This window comes from Saccostrea cucullata, unplaced genomic scaffold (genome assembly GCF_032062105.1).
Source record: "Saccostrea cucullata isolate Sc308-1 unplaced genomic scaffold, CSIRO_AGI_Scuc_v1 ctg279, whole genome shotgun sequence".
In the NCBI taxonomy this organism is placed as follows: Eukaryota; Metazoa; Mollusca; class Bivalvia; order Ostreida; family Ostreidae; genus Saccostrea; species Saccostrea cuccullata.
Window position 1 is genome coordinate 267,736 of NW_026933486.1, and position 24,765 is coordinate 292,500.

At 33.6% G+C, this 24,765-nt stretch overlaps 1 protein-coding gene across 1 annotated transcript in view; it reads right to left on the reverse strand.

Moving 5' to 3' along the window:
* The window catches only part of LOC134238485 (sucrase-isomaltase, intestinal-like), a 37,194-nt gene extending 12,558 nt beyond the window's left edge, over positions 1 to 24,636 (reverse strand). Inside the window, exons 1-40 of the mRNA XM_062720613.1 lie at positions 24,036 to 24,636; positions 21,703 to 21,913; positions 21,418 to 21,572; positions 21,028 to 21,199; positions 20,334 to 20,427; positions 17,577 to 17,695; positions 16,820 to 16,945; positions 16,469 to 16,600; positions 16,043 to 16,177; positions 15,641 to 15,763; positions 15,289 to 15,373; positions 14,979 to 15,111; positions 12,088 to 12,256; positions 11,410 to 11,550; positions 10,965 to 11,113; positions 9,934 to 10,018; positions 9,654 to 9,710; positions 8,672 to 8,799; positions 8,279 to 8,367; positions 8,105 to 8,154; positions 7,854 to 8,012; positions 6,000 to 6,340; positions 5,247 to 5,463; positions 4,915 to 5,069; positions 4,629 to 4,800; positions 4,264 to 4,360; positions 4,018 to 4,136; positions 3,803 to 3,928; positions 3,565 to 3,696; positions 3,282 to 3,416; positions 3,016 to 3,138; positions 2,850 to 2,934; positions 2,580 to 2,712; positions 2,203 to 2,339; positions 2,073 to 2,107; positions 1,560 to 1,697; positions 1,308 to 1,456; positions 1,102 to 1,186; positions 838 to 894; positions 568 to 695 (exon numbers count right to left, since the gene is read on the reverse strand). Of these exons, the coding sequence (XP_062576597.1) occupies positions 568 to 695; positions 838 to 894; positions 1,102 to 1,186; positions 1,308 to 1,456; positions 1,560 to 1,697; positions 2,073 to 2,107; positions 2,203 to 2,339; positions 2,580 to 2,712; positions 2,850 to 2,934; positions 3,016 to 3,138; positions 3,282 to 3,416; positions 3,565 to 3,696; positions 3,803 to 3,928; positions 4,018 to 4,136; positions 4,264 to 4,360; positions 4,629 to 4,800; positions 4,915 to 5,069; positions 5,247 to 5,463; positions 6,000 to 6,340; positions 7,854 to 8,012; positions 8,105 to 8,154; positions 8,279 to 8,367; positions 8,672 to 8,799; positions 9,654 to 9,710; positions 9,934 to 10,018; positions 10,965 to 11,113; positions 11,410 to 11,550; positions 12,088 to 12,256; positions 14,979 to 15,111; positions 15,289 to 15,373; positions 15,641 to 15,763; positions 16,043 to 16,177; positions 16,469 to 16,600; positions 16,820 to 16,945; positions 17,577 to 17,695; positions 20,334 to 20,427; positions 21,028 to 21,199; positions 21,418 to 21,572; positions 21,703 to 21,913; positions 24,036 to 24,331 (5,372 nt within the window). The 5' untranslated portion in view covers positions 24,332 to 24,636. The remainder of the gene's footprint in view (positions 1 to 567; positions 696 to 837; positions 895 to 1,101; positions 1,187 to 1,307; positions 1,457 to 1,559; positions 1,698 to 2,072; positions 2,108 to 2,202; positions 2,340 to 2,579; positions 2,713 to 2,849; positions 2,935 to 3,015; positions 3,139 to 3,281; positions 3,417 to 3,564; positions 3,697 to 3,802; positions 3,929 to 4,017; positions 4,137 to 4,263; positions 4,361 to 4,628; positions 4,801 to 4,914; positions 5,070 to 5,246; positions 5,464 to 5,999; positions 6,341 to 7,853; positions 8,013 to 8,104; positions 8,155 to 8,278; positions 8,368 to 8,671; positions 8,800 to 9,653; positions 9,711 to 9,933; positions 10,019 to 10,964; positions 11,114 to 11,409; positions 11,551 to 12,087; positions 12,257 to 14,978; positions 15,112 to 15,288; positions 15,374 to 15,640; positions 15,764 to 16,042; positions 16,178 to 16,468; positions 16,601 to 16,819; positions 16,946 to 17,576; positions 17,696 to 20,333; positions 20,428 to 21,027; positions 21,200 to 21,417; positions 21,573 to 21,702; positions 21,914 to 24,035) is intronic.
* Positions 24,637 to 24,765: the final 129 nt, after the last annotated feature.

Here is a 24,765-nt window from a genome sequence, read left to right on the forward strand (position 1 = left end):
GTAAAATAAATCAAAGGCCTAAATATTTGAAAGATATGTTCCAGTCAAAATATGACTCAATGATAGGTTATACATAAACATTTACAAACCACACCGAGATTAAATAAGGACGAATAATCAATTTATCATCTCTGATACACCCAAGTTTCACCATACTGATATACCTTGGTGTAGCAGAGTATGTATCTGAGTATGCATGTACCTGTAGAAGGTAGAATTACTAGGGTCTTGTAGAGGTATGATATATCCGCCCCAGAGTGTACCTGAATATGCAAGTACCTGTAGTATGTAGAATTACTTGTATCTAGTAAAGGTATGATAGATCCGCCCCAGAGTGTACCTGAGTATACATGTACCTGTAGTAGGTAGAATTACTTGTATCTTGTAAAGGTATGATAGATTCTCCCCAGAGTGTACCTGAGTATACAAGTACCTGTAATAGGTAGAATTACTGGGGCCTTGTAGAGGTATGATAGATCCGTCTCTGAGTATACAAGTACCTGTAGTAGGTAGAATTACTGGGGCCTTGTGGAGGTATGATAGATCCGTCTCTGAGTATACAAGTACCTGTAGTAGGTAGAATTACTCGGGTCTTGTAGAGGTATGATAGATCCGCCCCTGGCATGGAAATTCAGTAAATGGAGAGGCGCGTCAAGTGAGCGATGTTGTCCATTCCATGAATTGATTTCTTCATCCTGGAGAAGGATAGTTCATACACGTAAGACAATTCTATGTCTGATGACTCAGAATACTAAAATTAGGACCATGCAGATATGGCTGAGATTTGTGATTACTTTGGTTAAATTATATTTAAATCCTTTATTTAATTTTCGTTACCCCTGTGTAAGTGTGCCACCTTCCTTTTGGAAAATATGCATCTACGGTCGTCTTATTCTGAAAGGAGAACGATCATAACTACTTCACTTTTTAAAGTTTAATCATGTTTGTTGCACAAACATTGTCACTTTGAAATGTGATCTTTTTATACAAGGTTTATTAAACTAATTCAGACAAAGTTTTTTTTAAAGATTGCTTGAAATTGCAGATTTCTTTAAAAGAAAGGAGTTTTTGGAAATGGTAAGAAAATTAAGCTTTACTTACGTTTTCTAATGCTGGTGAAACAAGAATAGCGTGTCCAAACATGAATTGCTGATCAACCGACCACGTGTTTGGATCATCAGGAAACCTAAACAAAAAATGCTCACTTAAAAATCGTTTTATTTAGTTTTAGTGTATATATTGATCAGGTTGTTTTTAACGTAAACCTAGACCATTTACAATGTCGAATGATGTTAAATAGTACCTACTCAAACATCAGGGACCGCAGTACCATTCTGCCCTCAGTGTGGGCCTCTTTGAATAATGTATACATATACGGTAAAAATTTGTATCGTAGCAACAGATGATGTCGGACAATACCAATGAAATCGGCGTCCCACGCAGCTGGGTCTTGATCCTGCAAGAAGAGGATAAAGAGGACCATCAGCTTTACTAAATAAATGTATTTGGTAAGTAACTTTATTTTAATTGAATGTCTCATTTGAACTTTTTAGCCAAACCTCTACAAAGTTTTTATTGGTGGGGCTGTAAATGCCGTTATGACTTCTGGCAAATGGGTAGAAGGTTCCCAGCTGGTACCATCTCAGACAGAGGTCACGTGTATCAGCCCCAAAAAATCCACAAATGTCTGCACCCACCTGTCCAGAGGTAAAATAACACAACTCGGCTATAAGTTTTATTATTAGGTACAAGAAGTTGATCTTCGTGTTCCCATTTAACCTTGCAATGCTTTTTCTGTTTTTATTTTAATATTTTACCAAAGACATAAGTCCCATATTTTATGGAAAACCTAAAATTAATTTCCCATGCTTTGACGTTTATCTTGATCTTTCTTTTGTCTCCGATTTTCGAGAGAGACTGTAGATTTATACTTTAAACTTAAATCTTCATATTTTTGTCACACGCTTAACTTTACTTTTAGCCGAGATGAGACTTTTTACAACTTCTTAAAAAAATGAATGAAACAAGAAAAATAAAAATACTTGACGAAAACCATTATGCATTATACATACCATAGGAAATCCAAATATTTGATATTCCAGCATCCCTGTGTGTAATATAATAGTATATAGATTAATCGGAATACTTGTGATAGGCAATACGAGAAATTATTCCGGAATTGGATTTTAACAGAACCCTTACCCACTATGGAGTCGTGCATGTGTTTCCATTGGCTGTCGTTGTCACCCAACCATGTGGAGGCATAATGGCCCGTCCCCACGAAGGAGGACCGTGTCACGATAAAAGGTCTCTGATTGGGTCGTAACTGGGTCAGTGCCCTTAAAAAACACAAAGGTTTAGATTATATCTTACAGTGACAAAATATGCAGCTCTCCATCGACAAGTGGTGGCATCTCTGTATGAGCGAAAAATTCTCGAGAGGGACGTTAAACAACATATAAAAAAGTTAAAACAAGTACGGATTAATGTGTAAAAGACAAATGTATTTTCTATCTTAATGAATCAATTTTTATTTTTTCATTTAAATACATGCTGAACCAATGGCATAAGTATAGTACCTATGCGTGACCATGCTCTCGCTGTGACCATACATGCTGTGTACGTCATAATGACGACCCCAGTGTTGTTTAGCGTCCATACATAAAGTCTTGTAATACAAATTACCGCCATCTTTCTCCCCGTCTTTTATCTCTGAATCGAATCCACCCAGCATTTAGATTCATTGCAAATCATAAGCCATTATAAAAAAGAAATTAAGTTAATTTTAGACCAGAGTAACTTTGAATACTTGTACATGTATTCCCAAAAAGTATTTCTATCTGACGTACTAGGTATGAATGGAGGGCTGTTCCAATCATTTTTCTCACACCCACTCTCTGAACCTGGGATAAAGCTTGCTGGTTCGTCCATATCCTACATCGTACAATGAAATAAATATTATCACTTCTTATACTTTTCTTTCATTAAATATATAAGATTAAGGAAAAATCTTACAATCCATAAACCGTCTGCATCGATGGATTCGTTCTTTATGAAGAAATCTATCCAACGCGCCCAGAACTGTGTGGTTTTATTAACGTTTGTAAAGTCTGGAAACACAGACTGCCCTGGCCATACCTATAATGAAAACAGAAATACATGTATATAATCAAATCATATCCAATTATTAAGATACAGCTGGTTCGGATAATATCTGAGACCAAAAAGTGTTATAGAATATTTTTTTCATACTTTTATTGAAGAAAACAAAGAAATCAAACCTTCCCGATTAAGATGTTATCTTTTCCATCCTTTACCAAGATGTTGCTCTGTACTGCGTCATCGTACATTCTGTACCCAGGACTGTTTACTTTAGCTTCATTATAGAGTGTCTGATTGGCACCAATACCCGAGTCCTATTTTATACAATCCAACAATGTTAAACCACATTTAAAATTTCAAAAAGAAGGAAAAAGAAATATTATTGATGATATATTGATATTGACACAAATAAAAACAAAATGATAAAAGTAATGTAGAACGAAAGTTTTTTTCAAGATATACCACAATGACCACGAATCTCTTCTTCCTGTCGTGGACCTGATTAACAAACCGTGGAAGACCTCTGAAGGCGCTCCTGTCGTAAGTGAAGTCAAACTTTTTGTACATATAGTCGATGTCTCCCCATTGTGTATCCTGCAAACAACACAAAAATATCAAAACGATTTCTGTATATTGATATCACCATTTCATGTTTCAGTACCGGTTCTATACGAAAGCATAGATGTAAGTCAATACTTACAAAGGGTATTTCTGCGTCAATATTCCTTTGGTGAACTTTCTCCATTTCTGTCAAAGTTCCATATCCCCATCTACAGATGTGAAAACCCAGAGACCAGTACGGTGGCATAGGGGGTTTGCCAATAGCCTGATATCTCAGAAAATAGAATGGTTTAAATTCACTGTAAATTAAAAAATTCAATCTTTTCATTGAAAATTTTTCAGTTATCTAATCACCTGAATATACTGCTGTAGGGCATGATTGGGGTTCTCTCCCAGAAACACATAGAAATCCAGGACTCCTCCAATGGTTCTGTAGGTAACGGCAGGGTAGGGGGAGGGCTGCAACGTCACCTCTGAATGAAGAATTATTATCTGTAAGCAGCTGTTTCTATTTTCGACATGCTTATTTAAATCTTTTCCTCACATTTTATTCTAACTTATGATGTCTGGTACATATCTGTCAAACCTTTTTGTACCTACCCATGGCATTACTGTTTTTGAGAAACACCATATTTGCTCGACCATCCTTCTCAAGATTCATATAAACAGGGTGAGCGCTGTACAAATTCCAAGGTTCCTTTTGGAAATTGAAAAGTTTTTAACAGATAAGTTTAAGGAACTGATATTGTCCTCTCTCAAATTTATTCCTCTGCGTGATTTTCATTCTTAAATTTTACAAGTATCACTTTAAAATTTGAAAACGCTTCTAAATAATTACAATCTTTTAATTTAAATCATTTGCATTCATGTATCATATGTTCAATATAAATCAACAATTATTTCCTCACAAAACTTTAAATACCTGTAGTACAGAGCAATGTGGAAAAAAAGAAACCGTTGCTTACGTCATTGGGTGCATAATCCCTCGTGAAGATTCCCCAAGTCATCCAGTTCATATCATGGCGGTACCGTCGATGGTTGTGCTCACCAAATCCATACAAATTGTCTGTGGGTAGGCGGGTACTGATTTGCAGGAACTGGTCTGAGATTGTCATCCCGGGTAAACTACTGTCAAAGCTACATGCACAAAACCAGAAATATACATCTATTTTTTTCGACAGCATTTTTCATGATACTTTTAACAAATTTTAAAACAATAATAAAAAAGAAGTGTGACTAAGATGAACATACATGACGGTTTTCGTGCTCTTCCTTGTTATTTTGATGCCAAACGATGGTTCCTTCACAAACTCAACTTCGTATCGTTTATTGGTTGATGGAGAAGGTCGGGCTATTTTAAGCGCTTCATCTGGTATTTCATAAGGGTTTGAATTTGTTGGGCGAAACTTAAAAGAAAACAAAGTTTTTTATACCAAAAAGACGTTTATCAATTGTATTTGGTAAATTTGTTTGAAATTTTGAAATAACCTTTTTGTGTATTTCATGTAATAATACATGTATTGGTATTTGACATCTCGTTTTTCAAAAAAAATTACAGTCAAAATGTTTATAGTTTTTCTTACGTATATTCTGAGGGCATTATCTCCATATTCGTCCACTATGACGTCCACCTGACTGTGGACAGGTTTACTGTACACAGTTAGCGGACCCTTCCTCACGATCTGGGCTGTAGTCTGGGAATTCCCAATCAACTGGATGTCTCCAGTCATCCTGTACCCAACAGCGGCTGTGAAGATACACCGGGGAGCTCTTTTGTGGGAATGGGTAATCCACTGACATCTTGATAGTAAATTTACAGTAGAGTGAACAAAAACTAAAAAGTTAATTTTGAATCATTGAAAGATAAACATCTCATCCATATTTTACAAAAAGACGCAAGACTAAGTCTACAAATTTTACATAGTTTTACAACTGTTGCAGACTCTATAAGTTTGTGAAATGATAATTATAAAATAAAATGAGATAATATTTAAGTAATTATTCTCTTCTTATTCTTATAAAATCATACTTAATTCGTTTTTAAAAAATCAAAATTAAACTTTGGCTTTTGTTAGTTAGACTGTATCTTGATAACTTCGGAACTAATCTTTTTGGAGGGCAAATTGGTATAATTTAGAGAAATGTGACGTTATTGTTTAATAAACTGCCATCATAAATAAATTGTTATCAATATCCTAGATGCAAAATAACAGTTCTGCAGTTCCCGTGAAAGGACTTTAATCAGGTAAAGAAAATAACATCATATAACAAGAGTATCTAAACCTGAGTCCCCGTACTAGTATTTTGAAATACGACGCGTGCAGAACTGAACTTACTGTTTTTGTTGACATTCATTCCTGTCAGCGCGGACAAGGTTCTTACTGTTAGGGGGATCACAGTCCACTACCGCCTGAGTCCGGAAGTCTGGTTCTGGGGTGGATCCATGTGAAGGCGCAGGGGTGGAGAAGTTCTGATTCTGCTGGGCCTCCTTCGGAGACGAGGTTGAGCTGGGTGTTTTGTCGTCCTTTAACATCCGATTAAACGCTATAGCGGACATGGTTATCGCTGCCGCCGATATAAGGAATAAAACACACATAAAAAATGTGTGCCTTCCGGAATTTGAGCGCTGGTTCGACATTTTTATTTTGAATTGTCCATCCAAGAACCAAAAGTTGATAATTTAAGAATAATTTGCATAAAGACGCAGAGGTCCAAGAGTCGACCGATAGAAGAATTTACTTAAGAATTAACTGACAAGTACAACAGAGTCCCAGACGATAAAGGAATTTAAAAGATGGGTACGATATATCGGTACCTTTCTGACTTTTCTGAAGAGACCTGACTTCAAAAGACCTAGAATTCCGCTAGATTTTTAGCGAATATTTCGGTAATAATTAAGATTTTTTGGAATTAACAGGGAAGCATGAATTGTTGGAAAGGTTTCAGGCATGGAATAAATAGTGACGATTCCTTATTTACTTTACGAGTTAATTCAAGAGACATTATTAAGACTATGACAGTTCTACTGGACCTTCGAAATCGATATTTTTTGAACGAGATGAGGACAGATTTTATTATTTTTTTACCTTTATGAAATATGTTTGGACACATTGCTTTCAAAGCTATTGTTACTGAAATCGAAAATTCAAAATTTAAAATTCAAAAAAAGGAAAATTAATAACTTATATAACGTTTTTGTTTTCATAGCCGTGTGCTCCTTATCATGATCGTGAAATAACAGGAAAATTCGTCGACATTTCTGTGGAAAATAATGGCCTAATAATAAGGATAAAAGATCGTTAGTCAGCATTTCATTTAATGATGAATTGTATTTGCTTACATGGTCATTGTATCAAGCACAGAACTTTTGAAATTATGACTTAAATGAAACTGTTGATATTCTTGTTTCAAAACTTCCATAAAAGCAACTTTACTTCCAGTTGTTTAAAAAAAAATTTTGCGAATATTAAAAACAAACGAATAAGTTGTGTAAATATAATATATTTTATATATAAATAGTATAACATGTTATATATTACATGTACATTTATTTTCTTTGATTTTTTCACATTGACAATAATTTCAAATTAATACTTTTCTTTACAATAATTTATATAATTGTATTTCATTTATGATATACAATATTCATATTGAATACCCTATTAAAAAAGATCAATAACTATTTTTTTGACAATGTCGGTCATTATTAATATGTTTTAATGTAAAAACATGTTTTTGTCAATGTTACAAGAATGAAAGACAGTGTTATACCAGCTTCATCTTTTAAAGTACACTGCTGTTTCATCTAAATATTTTATTATGGTGCAGACAGGTTAATACATTTTACATTTCATTAAGCTATACAGAATATCTTAATGTTTTATTTGTGTTAGTAAATAGCCCATTTTATTGTATGGTTTTTTGTTATGTCCAAATTTATGTCTATCAGCTGTACAATCTGAAAAACAATAAAAATAATACAAGGGGTGTTAAGAAATATATAAAAGCATTAAATATTTTCATTAATTCACGTTAGCTTTACATGCATTGCTAAATCTTAAAAATTTGGTCAATTCTCCGATATAAATGTATATATTCAATAGCTTTTCAGAATTTCTAAAAAACATTCTTTCTGAAATGTGTATCCTAATGAAATCATATCCATGATGTTTTGTACATTTTTTACTTACATTAAATTTGTGTCTTATATGTCTTGCTTCTTGTGTTTCTCCATTAATTGAAAGAGTGGCGGGAAAACTAATCATGCCGTAAAACTCTATCATCGTAAAACTAAGGTTTCCGGGCGGTGTGTACCCATGGTGAATTACTGATATGTCTAACCGCTCGCCCTAGATAGAAACAGGAACCGGAAGTAATATAATTAAACACTTACCACGTGACTTTATCATCCTCACTAACTTTATACATAAGTTATACAAACCCTTGTTAATACAAACTTCAGTTCCAAATACTTTCCAGAAGAAAATGAATCTGTCAAAAAAAAGAAGGAAAATAAATTTAATGATAGGCCTATATACAATTTCTGGATTTTTAATGTTATATGGCAGTTACATACAGTTATGTTAACAAACAAAGAAACCTCAGTAAATAATACCTAGGCTTTCCCCGTCGTCCATGTACAGAGTACCGTTAGCACTATTACTCTCATCCAGGGCACACCAGAGACCCATTGGATTCAGGCGGCTAGGAAATAACAAGAAGCTCAATATCATGTAGAATACATGGCATCTAATCCAACATCTTATTTTTAATTTGAAGGACCGTTTTTGCTCTGTTCCCGATTAATATCGTTTCAATGAACTATTGGGTTTGATTACTGTTACTATTACCTTCATATTTCACTATTCTATGTAAATTTCCTCTCCTCATTTAATATTTATTATCAAGCTTTTTCAGTTTAACCTTAGTTTGAAGAGTGCACACAGATCTTTCAAATGATCACTTCTCATGCTTTTTTAAAGTTTATGGCTTTTTAATTATTATGTACCTGAATTGCGTTGAGTTCGCCACATTCTGAACAGGGATTATAGATCCGCCCCTGGCGTGGAATGGTAGGAAAGACAAAGGAGTGTGAAGAGAGACAAACTTTCCACTTTGTGAACTGATCTCGCTTCCCTTATCAATCATGAAACACTTATTAAATATTCTTTTCAATTTAACTATTAAAAATCCTTTGTTAAGAACAAGGTACAGTTTCAATACAAATTAAGCCCTGTATTTTTCTAAAATATGAAAGTGATATAAGAAATTAAAATTCGTTCTTTCTGAGCTGAGTCATATGAATTCCATAAAGTAAGAATCATAACTCGTTTTTCCCATATGACCTCTTAAATGCTAATTGTGACGTCATTAACTTGTGTATGTTCCCATATTTTCTTAAAAAGTTGCAGAAGACATAAATTTTCAGTGGAATTTTCTTTCAGAAAACATACCTTGCCACCGTCGCCCACAAATATTTTGATGATTTTTCAAAGCAGTTTACACATGATATCCAAAAATTGAAGTGGGCGACAGTGGCAGGCACTATTTTCTAAAGGAAAATAAGCACAGAAAGAGTCATTCTGAGGCTTTTCTGCATTAAACTTTAAATGTACCAAATAAATGACGTCATATTTCCAGAAAGGTCTTCCTTCATGCCATATACTTTAATTATTTATCATATTCATCTGCTCAACTATTGTTAAAGCCAATTTCAAAACTTTTTTAGAACATAAAATTTTTAGAGCACAATAAAGCCAAAACTGTACCTTCTTTTAAATTGAAAAACACCTATGCGTTTATTTTTATTCTCAAGACACAATTTCACAAAATAACTGTACATTTTACTTCCTCGCTTTTCACTATTGATATTCATGATTTCAACAAAAATAATGCCAAAACATAAATCAACAATAACTTAATGTTAAAGCATTAATTGGTTTGATAAATATTTTATAATTGTTATATTAATATTTCATTCAAAAACAAACCTCATAAAAATCATGCCATCTTCCCTTCGGAAAGTAAGCGTTAACAGATCTTTGACCCTGGAAATAAAAGTTTATTGCATAATTTTTTTGTAAAAACTAAAATTGAAGTCATTACTTATAGCCATTTCCCATGTATTACTTTGATTACCAAACAATGCATGCATCCAGAAAACATTTTTTCGTATTTTTTAATAGTTAGATATTTTTAACAAAAATATGTTCAATAATCAAACAATAACAAATTAAGAGTTGGAGTATTAATTCAAAACAGCGTACTCACAGCCTCTAATGCTGGAGAGATGAGCAATGCTGGACCAAACATAAACTGTTTGTCTATTGACCAGGTATTCTTATCTTCTGGAAATCTAGCAAACCAAAAATATTGCTTTACTCACATACCATTTTCTTAGTTGATAAGAAGAATGGATTATATAATTTAATTTATCAAAATTGTAGAATATATATCTAAAAACGAATTTAGGGTTAAACTTTAATCTACAACAAAATTTTATACATTTAGTTTGCGTGATGGCTTTCCAATCATATTTAAAATTATTGTATTTATTTTTAAGGTTAAGGCATCAATTTTTGAGCCATGAAGACTTTCAAATTCCAAAAAAAATATTATGAAATTAAATCCGTTCAAACATCAAACTCTATTTTATTGTGCAGATAAAGATCATTTAAATGGCTGGAAAACCATATTATTATGTTGTAAATTCATGTTAAGGGTTTACTTGATGGAGGTTGAAACAAATTTTAAAACTAATGCTAAAATAAATACATTTTATGTTATCAACTACCATAAATAATATTATTCAAATTTTTTCATGCAAGTATGATAATATAATTCAATAATTTTAGCTGTAACACCTCATTTGATTGGGTTCAAGATTTCATCCAATTTGTATAACATAACTTGCCTACGTCATATTGAGTTACGTCAAAAACGTATTACTCCGCTTGACGTTACTTTTAAAATATGCTATATTTGATGCCTTTTTCCGGAGGAAAAAATGTTTCATTGTCTACAGTGAAATTAAATTATAAGGAATGAAGCTTATTTCAACTTATATTATATAACATAACTTGGGGCAGTTTATGCTTTATAAACCGCTTTGCATATGTTGTATCGTATAACAAAAGTTGAAATAAGCTTCATTCCTTAAATAAAATAGAACTTGAAAAAAGAGACATACAATATGTTTATTTTTCAAACGAACATTTAAAAGAAAAAAACGAAAGCCTCAGTAAACAAGTCCTTTATCTGAAAGTACATTAAGTTTGTAGTTGAATTTCTACTGAACTTACTCAAACATCAAGGACCGGAGCACCATTTTCCCCTCCGTGTGAGCTTCTTTAAACAGAGTGTACATGTAGGGTAAGAACTTGTAGCGGATCATTATGTAGTGACGTACGATGTCTGTAAAAGTCGAGTTCCAGGCCGTGGGGTCCTGATCCTAACGTACAAAATTATATTTTTTTGGTTATTTTTGATTTTTTAAAGATTAATTTTACCCATTCTGATCAGAAATTGTATTTCTAACTTTAGATAAGAAAAAACATTTGTACTTTTGATACAGAAAAATATCTTGTCATTGTACTTTACATGTGTACGTAGTTTATGTCAATGTTATCTGATTAATAAAATTGAAATCAAATCCTTTGATGTGTAGATGTTATGCCATCTTTAGCAATATTCTTGAACGTGTTTAAGACCTGATTGTAATAAAATATTAAAATGACAAAGAATTACCCTGGCAAAGTTAACACCGTCATTTTTATAAATGTTATGACTTCTAGCAAAAGGGTAGAATGTGCCCAGCTGGTACCATCTCAAGCACATTTCATACTCTGCCTGTGCCCAAAAACCGCAAATATCGGCTCCGATCTGGAAAAAAATATGAAAATTTAATATAATTTTATGAAATCCAAATTTTATTTAGAAAGTAAACCTTACCAGTGGAAATTTGTCAAAATCTGTAATTATAACAATAAAAATCATAACATTCGTGTTTGAATAGGAAAACACAATTTTTACCAGCGGAAATCCAGAAAAGTGGAATTATTTCCTGTTAATTAAAAAAATCTCAACTCTTAAATTCATTTTTACTATAAAATAATACTTTAAATACATGTATTGCATACACGACATAAATGCTAACGTACCGCCAAAATATATTACAAACGAATTAATACTTTCCAAAGCTCTTTCCATACAATAAGTTTGCCATTATCTACCTACTGAATTGCCAAAGAATTTTTTCATTAAACCCATCATAACAATTTTTTTTGCATGAAAATTATTTGAGGGTCTTTTTAAGACACCAAGTCATTTGTCTATTCAGTGGTTTATGTTGAAAAGGTAAATGTTCCGTGAAAGAACAAGAGTTACCGGTGGTGCGTTAGTTGTTTAGTGTATACATTTTTATACCCCCATCTCTTTCAAGATTCTCAGCCTCTCACCAATGATAGACCAGTGAAGTTGCCGCCACTGACTGCCATTATCCCCCAGCCACTTGAAGGCGTACTTAGAGGTCCCAGCAAAAGAGGAGCGGGTCATCACGAACGGTCTCTTGTTAGGACTAATGTTCAGCAGAGCTCTGATAATGAAAAGGATGAAGATAACAGACAATGAACGTTCTCAAAAAGGTTTAAGCTTATAAGCAATGCAATTCTGTGAACATTGAATAAAAAACCTATAATTCTGAGGTCGCATTAGAAGTGGACTTCAACTCGGCATTTAGATATAATGATGTATTGTCAACTGACTATGATTAATAACATTCTTGTTTCGATACGATATATCACAGTGGAATAAAAGATACCGCGGAGTCTGATGCATCTGTTTCATATTTTTGGATATTTTACTAGAAAAAGATGTTAATCAGGGGCGGATCCAGCCATTTTTGAAAGGATTCATTATCATACCCCCCCCCCTTACACACTCTCAAGCAGAGATTCACACACACGTATGGAAATCCAAGGTTGTGATAAATAATATCTATGTTTTAAGTCCCATTTTCCTTTGAAAAGGTACCCCCAGTCAGAATAAAATAAGAAACACATTTCAAAATTAAAACTACTGAAGCCTAAAAATTATATGGATTTGCAGCATTTCCTTAGATTAAAGAATTTTCTTCCAGAATTTGAAAAACTTTTTCGTGGTGGGATGCGGTTGAGGTTTAAAATAAAGAGTTACATGTTAGTTCCTTCGAAAGATATGGTAAAAAAAAACCCCGGTACATTAGATAGCCAAGACATGCTGATGCAGCTAAAAATCGCGGGAATCTAATATCAAATCAAATTTCGCATGTTACATATTTATAAGATATATAAAAATAAGTAAAATGTTTCTACCATTCTTTCATTAAAAAAAGTAATGGTGAATGTGAATGGAGGAAACTAAATGTATGAGAATATATCTATTCAATACATAAGTAAGACCTAATGGCTATAAATATTTATTCTCTGAAAATGTTTACCCTCTCTATCTCTCTCTCTCTCTCTCTCTCTCTCTCTCTCTCTCTCTCTCTCGGCAAAAAAAAGGGGGGTTTCAACCCCCGGAACCCCCCCTCTGGATCCGCCAATGATTAATGGTAATCTAACAACAAAGCTTTATGATAAACGTGATGACTCTAAATTCACTTTATGGCCAATTTTTAAAATGAGGTGAATTATTGACAAACAAGTTGATGAAACAAGAATATCAGCAGTCTCGTTTAAAGTCATCATTTCTTTTACTTCTACAGTTTACACAATAACCTTGTTAAATACAATTTATCATTGAGTCAAATGCTGACTGACGTTTTTCATACTGATTCTTAGTCCATTATTTACAGACTGAATTGTCGCGGATTTCTCCGTTATTTCCCGACCCTGACAAGGAGAGAACGGAGGGTGTGACCGGTCTCTGTGTATATTCCTTGATACCTGATCTCACCTCTGATGTTTTGGAGGTCCCTGTCAGCCCAGCTCCTATTTTGTATTGTTTAATGGACTTTTGAGCTTGAATACTTTTCGCATCTCTATATGTTTCATATTTTATGTTTCAGAAGAGTAAGCATCCCCTGTTGACCGGTTACTCCAACTGTGGCCTCCATGTTTTGAGCAGGTTAACAAACGAGAAAATGTCGCATTTGTAGATGATATATATGGAGATAATGAATAATTTTCAAGTTTAAAACGCAATACAAATCAGGATCAGAGCAAACAAGGACCTTCAAATCATGAGGTGGGATTAGGTGCATGGAGGAGTAAGCATCCCCTGCCAGGACCCCTGCCAACCTGACAAACCAACTGTGTGCTTGTTGTCATGATTGGAAAATAAAGGAAAAATCTGTTGACAATTCAGTGTGTAAATATTGGTTTAGGTATAAAAACGTCAGTCAGTATTTGACTTAGTGATATATTGTGTTTGCTGACAAGGTCATTGAATCAACAAAAGATCTTATGAAATGATTACTTTAAACGTTTTTGTAACAATATTTGTCAATAAATAACCTCGTTTTAGAAATTGTACATACAAGTTCTTGTGTTACTAACTTTTCAATCATCAATCCCCTTTACTTATGCAGCTATATACCCTTTACACCTGCATATGGGCTTTATGGATCTTAGTTGATTTTATACGCGAAAACATGCTCTATGTATGATACATTTCTAAAATTTGTTTGCAAACAAGTTCAAGAAACAAGGATATGGATAGCTTTGTTTGAAATCATCATTTCGGTAGTCAAATGCTGACTGAATTGTTAGTACATTATTTTCATACTCAATTATCTAAGGTTTTTTTGTGTGTTTTTTTTTTTACCCTAACAATGAAACATATGGAGATAACGAACAGTATTTAAGATCAAAAGTCCATTAAACAATACAAAATAGGAACAAACTTGTCAAACATCAGATTTAGGTGCCATGGAGGAGTGAGCATCCCCTGCCGACCGGTCACATATGCTGTGTGATCCTTATCATGATCGGGAATTAACAGAAAAATCCGTGTTTAAATAATGGACTAACAATTGGTATGAAAAACGTCAGTCAGTATTTGACTCAATGTTTTATTGTATTTGCTAACAAGGTCACTGTATCGACCATAGAACTAACGAAATGATGACTTTAATCGAAACTGCTGATATTCTTGTTTCATCAACTTGTTTGTCAATAACTTACCTCGTTTTAGAAAATGGTTATTATGTAGAGCATGCTCTTGTGTATCGAAGTAACTAAGAAATGACGATACTTTGTTACATTGATTTACTTGTAAGTGATGATACTTTGTTATATTGACCTACTTGTAAGTGATATTATGCTATATTGACCTACTTGTAAGTGACGATACTCTTGCTGTGTCCATACAGACTATGTACGTCGTAGTGTTTCCCCCAGGACTGTTGTCCGTCCATACACAGCGTCTTGTAATATAAACTACCGTTATCCCGGTCACCTTCAAAGATCTCTGGAAGAAAGATTTTATAATCATCATATCATTCCTTATTTCAGCTGAAAAAATTATAATGTAATTAGAATTTTTAACAATCTATTTCAGTTGTTTGATTGACAGTTGCTTTACTTTTAAAATGATTTCTTTTTTTACCATATCTTACAAAATATTAATTTTTCTTTGGTCGCTTACGAGGAACAAAAGGTGGATGGTTCCATTTATTAACCGGACACCCGGACTTTGACCCTTGGACAAAATTGGCCGGTTCATCCATGTCCTATGGCGATATTAGATTTATTTCAATTAAACCAAGGTTTTGTTAAAATTCATGGTCCCTCTGGTCATTCATAAAAAAGTTTGATTTGATGCTTACCTTTCTTTTAGCATAGCGAATAACGCAAAATTTAACAACGTCTTTTCAATTCAACAAAAAAAAATAAAAATAGCGAGAGTTATTTTCCTTATCAGAGGGTCAATGAACCTTAATTTTACCACAGAAAAATGCAGTTTTAAGACATGGAATATTCAAAGTATCAAAACTTACAATCCACAGTCCATCAGCTTTAATGGATTCATTGTAAAAGAAATATCGGATCCATTTCTCCCAGAACATGGTTGTATTCTTGACGTTTGTAAAATCCGGGAAAACAGAATCTCCTGGCCATACCTATAATGACATTCCATTAACGGATTATTTATATGGACCTCCAACAAATGGAATGATGAACAAATTTTGGATTACTTATTAAATAGTTACATCGTCATTTATTTCATATATACTTTTTATAATGTTATTTAAACATATATCATTACATCCTCAAGAAAATCAATAGCCCGACATGTTTTCATACAATCGACCTCCACATGTTCTGCATCACTCAATGATTGGAAGTTTTACATGCAGTCTTAGAAGTTATAAATGAATATGCCCCATTATCTTTTATACCTGGCCAACAAGCACCTGTCCGCTGGCGTTCTTCACAAAGATGTCTTTCTCTATTCCATCCTCGTACATCCTGTAACCAGCGCTGTTATTTTTAGCTTCTGCATAAAGCTGAGGATCAGAACCGATACCAGAGTCCTGGAATTCACCAATCCTCACAATATAATACTAGTATTAGGTAGTCATCCTGCAACCCATGTCTACTTTCGAGACTAATCATACTAATGCAGTAACTTGAAGATATTTTAATTCTGATCATGAAGTCAAAGCTTTCCATTTTTCAAATGTGGGATCATACTTTTTTTTTATTTATCATTCCCCTTTGACCACGTTTAAAGTGTGAAAATTATTATTAAATGAGTATATTCATTTCTTTATTTTTATTTTATTTTATGGTTTTTTTTAATTTCATTAAATTGAAGTTCTTACCACTATAACGACAAACTTTTTTCCTTCGCCATGAACCTTATCTACAAACTCAGGTAGTCCTTTAAATGTTTTCTTGTCATAAGTAAAATCAAACTTCTTATACATGTAGTCAATGTCACCCCACTGTGCATCCTACAAATAATAACAAGGAAATGAAAGTATTCCAATAAAATTATTTGTCTTAAAAAATAAAATTACTGGTGTTCTATAATCTAAGAAAAACTAGTAAAACAAACTGGGTCACCCTTTGTTTTTTTTTCAGGTAACATTTGTCAAATTGAAGAAATTAAAGTGGGAAATTTATGTCAAACAAACATTATTTGATTAATTAATATTTACAAATGTACTCACAAATGGAATATCAGCATCAACGTTCCTTTGATGGATAAATTTCATACGAGTCAAGTTTTCATATCCCCATCTTAAAATATGGAACCCTAATGTCCAGTAAGGCGGCAAAGCAGGTCTCCCTATAGCCTGATGAAGAAACAAGAGTATCAATAATCTCATTTAAAGCCATTATTAAAGTTCAATGGTCGATATATTGCTTTTTTCAACAAATACATTTTATCATCAAGTCGTACGCTGACCGACGTTTGTCAGACTAATTATTTAACGAGATTGTCGACGGATTTTTCCGTTATTTCCCGATCATGAAAAGAAGCACACGGCGGGTGTGACCAGTCGGGAGGGGATGCTCACTCCTCCATAGACCTGATCTATCCTCTTATACTTTAGAGGTCCGTGTTTGCTCTGCTCTTAATTTGTGTTGTTTAAATGGAGTTTTGATTTGAATACTGTTCGTTTTCTCCATAAATTTCATGGTGAAGATCACGACCAGTGATTGATCTCATTAAAAACAAAAACCTCAAACAATACAAATATGTGGGCAGGGCATGAACAAGGACTCTTCAAATTCCAGAGGCGGGATCTGGTGCCCTGAAGGAGTAAGCATCCCCTGTTCGCCGGTTACATTCGTAGTGAACTCTATGTATTGATAAGTATACAAATAATCAAACTCAAACAGAAAAATTATGGAATATTATATTGTTTTGGCCATTTGGAAAAATGAAAATTATTGCACGATGTTAACATAGTGTCTACATACATGTAGATACTGCTGTAGGGCATGATTAGGGTTCTCTCCCAGAAACACGTAGAAATCCAGGACTCCTCCAATGGTTCTGTAGGTAACGGCAGGGTAGGGGGAGGGCTGCAACGTCACCTCTGAATAAAGATAAAAATCAGTTTTATTGTAAAAACATTTCAAATTATCACACTGAACTTTTGTGTTTTTTGTATAAAATTATAAAAATTCGCTATTTGATTGATCAGAAACAAGGCCAATAAATCATGTCAACGCACGAAAAAAATTCTGATTGCCTTATTTTACAAGCACCCACGTTAATAACAAAACATTTAAAAGTTTCTCATTTTTATTTTTATGTTGCTGAAAAATGAAAACATTTTCTGTAACGTTTAACTATGTACAATTGATTTTTGATTGAGTCCGCTTAGGTTTTCTTCATACGAATTACGCTTATAATGTAGACTCAAACTTCCAATAATACCAGTGGCACAAAAAGAACAACCAACTGTCTGAAATCAACTACGAGGGGCGTTCAATAAATAATGTCATTAGGGCTCGAAAAGAAACAAAAAACGCTTTTCTATGATTTAGTCTTAATGATTTAACTAAAATATTCTCTTTTAATTAAAACACATGTCCGTAACATTTTCATTCAATTTCTAATTGTTTTAAGAACACATTTTTGAGTATAACCCTTCGTATACTGGAATATGGCAGATCCTGTGATTTGCTGTACTTATTTTTTTCTTTCTGATAGATGTTTTTCTAAGTTTAGGAAATGAAACAAATCAAAAGTTGAAAGATCTGGCAAATTTTGTTGGTGTGACAAAACATTAACTTTTTGTTTATCCCCAAAACTCCTTTACTCTTCATGGCCTGTGGGTTTGGACGCTGTCAAGAAGAAATTTTATATAGTGAATTCCTCATTCTCTTACCTTCCTCTCATAAGCCTTTCATTTTTTTGCTAAAATTTTGTTTTTTAGACTCCTCCAGAAATTAAACTTCCTCCCCGAATATGAATTTGAACAAAGACCGCTAACATTTAAGAAAATAGCATATAAAACTGTTTTTGTGCTCTTGCAATTCTTTGCTCCTCTTAGGCCTTTGCAGTTTTGTCAAGTGCATCTTATTGTAAATTTGTTTGAGGGTTTAAAGCAAAATGGATTCAAGTTTCATTATCTGTTGAAGTGCGGACAAACGTGGATAAGTACAATTTTTGATTTTTAAAATTAATTGTTTAGATTTCCCTGCACGCTGTCGTTTTCATTCTTTTTTCAAAATATAGGGTGACCTTTGACTATTAAACTTTTTTACTATCAAATGTTCCTTTAAAACATTATGAACTACCCCCAAAGTGATTTTTATCAATTTTGCTATATGTCTTAAAGTCAATAAAACATAATCAGTGATAATTTGTTGAATTTTCGCAAATTTACATTGGTTGTTGTAAATCTTTGTTGCAAGGACGGTACCCATTTTTGATGCCCATCATATAATTTTTGTTGATTGAAATCTACTTGTTCATGTGTCTATAAAACAGAAATTGGTTGCTGTAAATTTCACATATTTTAGTTAATATATGTTTGGGATATTAACAAGTTTTACAGCTGCATTAATGAAGCGTTCAATTTTACTCGTTTACTGATTCTTGACCATTCATTTTTAATGCAGTGTCTCGAATAGCCCGTGTTTTCCAGCTTCTCACAATGAAACTATGTAATGACAAGTGATCACATAAACTGTTATCAATTCATTAAAGATTCAACAATGAGAGAAAGGCAAGCTGAATGCCATATGACTTCTATGTTGTATGTCATCGAGCTTATGACATTATTTATTGAACGTCCCTTGTATAGATACTTTTTCCTTGATCCTATCTGGATAATGATTGTTATACTATGCGATAATGAACTATAAGAAGAGAATCTCCTATAACCTAAAAAAAATGCTAACCTTACTATAAACTTATAGCTGCAGACTAAGTGGTTTGTCCAACAAGACTGTTGTTTTCCAACACAGTTTGCAATTACCAGTACTTAAAACACCCTATCACAAAAGTCATAGACCTTGAAGTCAAGAGACACAAGCTTAAGTCATCATGACACAATAGCCAGACACCAGGAGACTGTTTTACTTTTGGTTACAGACACAAGTCAAAGTCACCGAGGCACCACAGCTATCACCAGTACACTGTATTATATTTTGGTTACAGACACAAGTCAAAGTCACCAAGACACCATATTTCGTCACAAAGACACAAGGGAACCAAGTCCCTGGGCTGAGTGGTCTAACTAACAATTCTGTTGTTGCCCGACACAGCCCAAGAACTTAATCCAAGTTTCCAAACTCCAACAATGAGTTAAACCAAAGGTAGATCCCCATAGTTATATTTTTTACATCTGTGCCTGGAGTATTGATTGGTGAATGATTCTAATCATTTGGTTGGCTGGAATGTCAACTCTGATTGGTTACATATAAAATAATTTGATTGGTTAATTCAAAACGTATTTCAATCCACTTAATCTACCATCCTAATACTATTTCATTAGATTTGTTTTCTCGCGATTTGATTTTCAAAAGCATTTTGCAATAGTAAAATCTCGGTTATAAATTAGGAACTTAAAGTAAGGACACTTATTTACGTAATCCTTGCTTATTTTCACGATTTTTTCGATCAGCAAGCAATATTATCATATACTTGTAAACATTGAAATATTTTTTATTATACTGGAAAAATAAAGCAAGCGAAAATCCATTCTTTTACAGAATACTTACCCATGGCGTTACTGTTTTTCAGAAACACCATATTTGCTTTGCCCTTGTCTTCTAGGTTCATATAAACAGGGTGAGCCCCGTACAGATTCCAGTCCTGAAATAACGGCATTTTCCAGTAAATTCCTATATCTTCAGACCGTGCATTGTGGATAATAATCATAAAGAAATTATATGTTTGAAAATATCTTTACAAAAAGTGTAATATTTTGAAAAAGGCGCGCGTGAAATCTTCACTTCTCCAACTATTTATTGTGCAAATACGGTGGAATTATCATTGTTCATTTGGAGACCAATATTTACGTCCCTACAAATTTTCTGGCCCATGAACATTCAATCCACTCAAATAAAATGATGTCAAAATGTGTTGGGTTTCTTATTATTAATTAAGGTTACAAAGTCAAATACAGTTGAATTTAAGTTTCTCGAACTTCGATATTTCGAATTTTATGGATAGTAGAAATAAATTGGTAATCATACCAACTCATTCTTGATCTATTCAAACTCAAGACTTACAAAAGCCTTCGAATTTTAAACGTAACGCCAAGCGGATTGATACGTTTTTGAACGTAAGTCATTGTGACGTAGGCAACCCATGTTATACAATATAGATTGATTTTTTATCCAATCAAATAATGCGTTACAACCAAAATTAAATTATATGAGTTTAAAAGACAAATAGATGTAGTTGGCCTACATCTACTGGCGCCATGTCCCTGGTAAAGATGGTCCAAGTCCTCCAGTTCATATCATGGCGGTACCGCCGGTGGTTGTGTTCACCAAATCCGTACAAATTGTCTGTGGGTAGGCGGGTACTGATCTGCAGGAACTGGTCAGAGAAGGTTAACCCGGGTAAACTACTGTCAAATCTAGAGGTACAAAACACAGAAAAGGTTAACCCGGGTAAACTACTGTCAAATCTAGAGGTACAAAACACAGAAAAGGTTAACCCGGGTAAACTGCTGTCAAAGCTATAGGTACAAAACAAGAAATATGGAGATCCGTCTACTGCAGAACAAAGGGGGAAACGCCAAAAAAATGCTTATAAAAACTGTTTTTTGGTTTAATAATTCGGGGATATACGTACACAACAGACTTGGTACTTTTTCTGATGACTTTTACACCAAATGTAGGTTTCTTGACAATCTCTACCGTGTACCGTTTATCAGTGGGTGGTGAGGGTCTGTTGATTTTCAGAGCCTCGTCTGGGATTTCAAATGGTTGTGAATTCGTAGGACGAAACTTGAAATAAAAAGTTAATAATTGTTACCGTCTCAGAATCATTAAAGAATCTTTCAAAAGACGAAATTTCCAACAACAAAAAAAAGTGAACAAAAATGTCTTTTCTATTACGTCACTAATTGTAACATACGTAGATCCTCAGCGCATTATCGCCATACTCGTCCACCGTGACGTCAATCACGTTGTTTACCGGCATACCGTACACTGTTCCGGGACCGCTCCTGTTTATTTTGACATGTTTGGTGTTCCCGTTCTCCGATATCGAATGGAACTCGTAACCAATCGTGTCTGGGAAAATACATTTTGGCGCCTTACTGTTGGAAGCCTCTCTCCATACACATCTGTAAAGCAGACATAATGTTAGAAAGAAAAAAAATGGCCACAGCTTTCCGGCGTCTTCTGTCCAATGAAACATGTGGAGAAAACGAACAGTTTCAAGCACAGGCATTTGTTTCGGAAATAATTTTTAACCCATAGCTAGTATAATAATAACACAGGGTGTTGTTATTATTATACTATGCGTTTAAAAATTATTTCCGAAACAAGTGCCTGTGGTTTCAAGATCAAAAGTCCATCAAACAATACAAAATAGGAGCAGAGCAAACATGAGAAAAATTGTACCAGAAAGAACTTTTAACCTAACTTTATTATTATGATTTAACTTCTGCTTGATAACTTCCCACTGTAGGATTAGGTGCTATGAGACTGTTACTAAATGAAGCAGGCCAGTTTTGTTTTTTTTTTCAGAAAGAGCTAGAAAAGCTTATTATGCTATTAAAACCAATCTTCCAGCTAATACAAATTTTTCTGTCAAGACAATGCTTAAACTTTATAGATCTATGATTACTCCAATCTTAACTTGTGGTTCCGAAGTTTGGCTAGCAGACTACAAATGTGATTTATTATCCTCAGATCATTTCCCATTTGAAAAAATACAACTCCAGATTTTTAAAGACATTTTGGGTGTTCATAGAAAATCATCTAATATTGCTGTTCTATATGAGTTGGGACAGTTCCCACTATTTTATTTGTGTTATGAAAATATGTATAAATTTTATTTAAGACTGAAAACGTAGAGAGAGAAAATGATCATAATGACCAATTAGTGGTGTCTGCATTTAAGGAAGATAAAACACTGGGGTCTAGAATATCTTGGCAAAGAAAACTTTATACTCTACAACAGAAATTGTCTTTATCTTCATTGGACATATCACATAAAACTTTAAAATATAAATTAGAGGAACAGTATAGAAACAAAATCAGTGAACAATTAAAGAACATTTCTAAATCAAATTCTGGGAAATTAACTTTTTATAGTAATATAATTGATTTAAATGAATATAAATTACAAAACTATCTAGAATTACCTTTGAAGAAATCTGAAAGAACAATCCTAACAAAACTAAGAATTAGTGCTCATACCCTACATATTGAAATGGGGAGATACTCAAGGCCACCTATTCCTAGAGAAAAACGTTTATGTCATTTTTGTAAATTTTTTATTGAAAATGAAAACCATTTTGTACTTTATTGTCCTAGTTATGATCAATGTAGATTACAATATTACGATATATTTAATGCACAATGTTACATGAAGGAAAACCCTATTAATGACATTATCAATCCTACAAGTATTAGAACTGCTAGGAGAGTTTGTAACTTTTTGAAAAAGTGCTTTGATATTAGGAAAGAAAACCTTCAACAAACCTGATATGCTTTCTTTGATATTTTATTTTATTTATGTTAATTGTTGTATTCATGACTATATGCCAATGTATGATGGTGTTGTAAATAAATGAATTGAATTGAATAATGTAGGTTGAAAAATTTGGGTTGATAGCTAGGTTAGGATAGTTTTTTCCATAGAAAATTTCAACATCAATGCTGATTTGTTTAAATCTACTTTTCAAAACGCATAAAAAATCAAAAAAATCATATAAAAAAAGTTTTGATTCAGACCATTTTTTTCCAATCGGTTTTGAAAAAGGCAAAAAAACATTTTTTGAGATGACCTCATTGATTTTTATTTTAATTTTTAAATTGCAGACACGATTTAACAATTTCAAGGGATATATATTAGATAATCTAGAAAACACCTTATTTATTGTTAAAACTTTACCAAAACCCAGTTAACACGAAGTACTAATTTCATTAAAAAAAAATAATTCCTACTGTGGGAAGGTTATTTACGAGAAAGATATTGCATAATCCCCTGCATGTATTATGTGGTTGTGATGAAGAATGCGCAGTATTTTGTGACAAAGCCCCCATAATAAATGCCATATCATCACGTTTTGTTGCATATTTACTACTTTTTTTTTTCATTCATTGTACATTATTATTCAAGCCATGGTCTAAGAAATTCCGATAGTTTGCCAAATTATTAAAGAATTGCACTGCGTAGAAAATGTCTAAACAGGTGCCCGTTGTTGAGAATGACTGTCTATATATAAATATACTCACTGCCTCTGCTCGCACGCCTCTTTTGTAACAATTTTATCCTTCTCTTTGAGATTTTTAGGGTAGCAATCTACCACTGCGCCACGGCGGGAATCCGGGAGAGGCGTGGATCCGGGGGTGGTAGGCGGGGCGGATCCCTTTTCTGCGTCTGACGCCGGCGTCACAACAGATGGCGCGTCGTCATCGTCGTTAAGCATGCGATGTAAAGCGATGGCCGACATGGTAATAGCAGCAGCCGCCATCAAAAACAAGACACACATGAAAAAAGTATGTCTCCCCGAATTGCTTTTTGTTGCCATTTTGTTTACGGTTCAGTTATTGCACAAAATATTGCGCTTGTATACCAGATACCGTCCCAGTCATAAATTTGTTTCCATTCAACACGTCTTTGGTAAGTGCGTATTTTAGTGACCTTTTTTAAGATAACTGCGAATACAATTATAGGAATATATTTGCACAGCAACGGGTGGCTTAGTTATCCAAGTCGACACGATCGGTGATCGGAACAATCGAGGAATTTTCTGTTTGTTCAGAGAATTTCACAGAACACACGTACCGACTGGATACTGGCGAGAAGGTCCCATTCTCCATAAAGAAAATAAGTAACTGAGTATTTTTGCCTAGGTTTAGTGTAAAACAACAATATTTATTAAAAAAAACATAAATATCTTAAAACTTGCACCCCAACTGATAGGTTAGATCCACCATTGCTTTGACAATTGGAAAAGGTAAC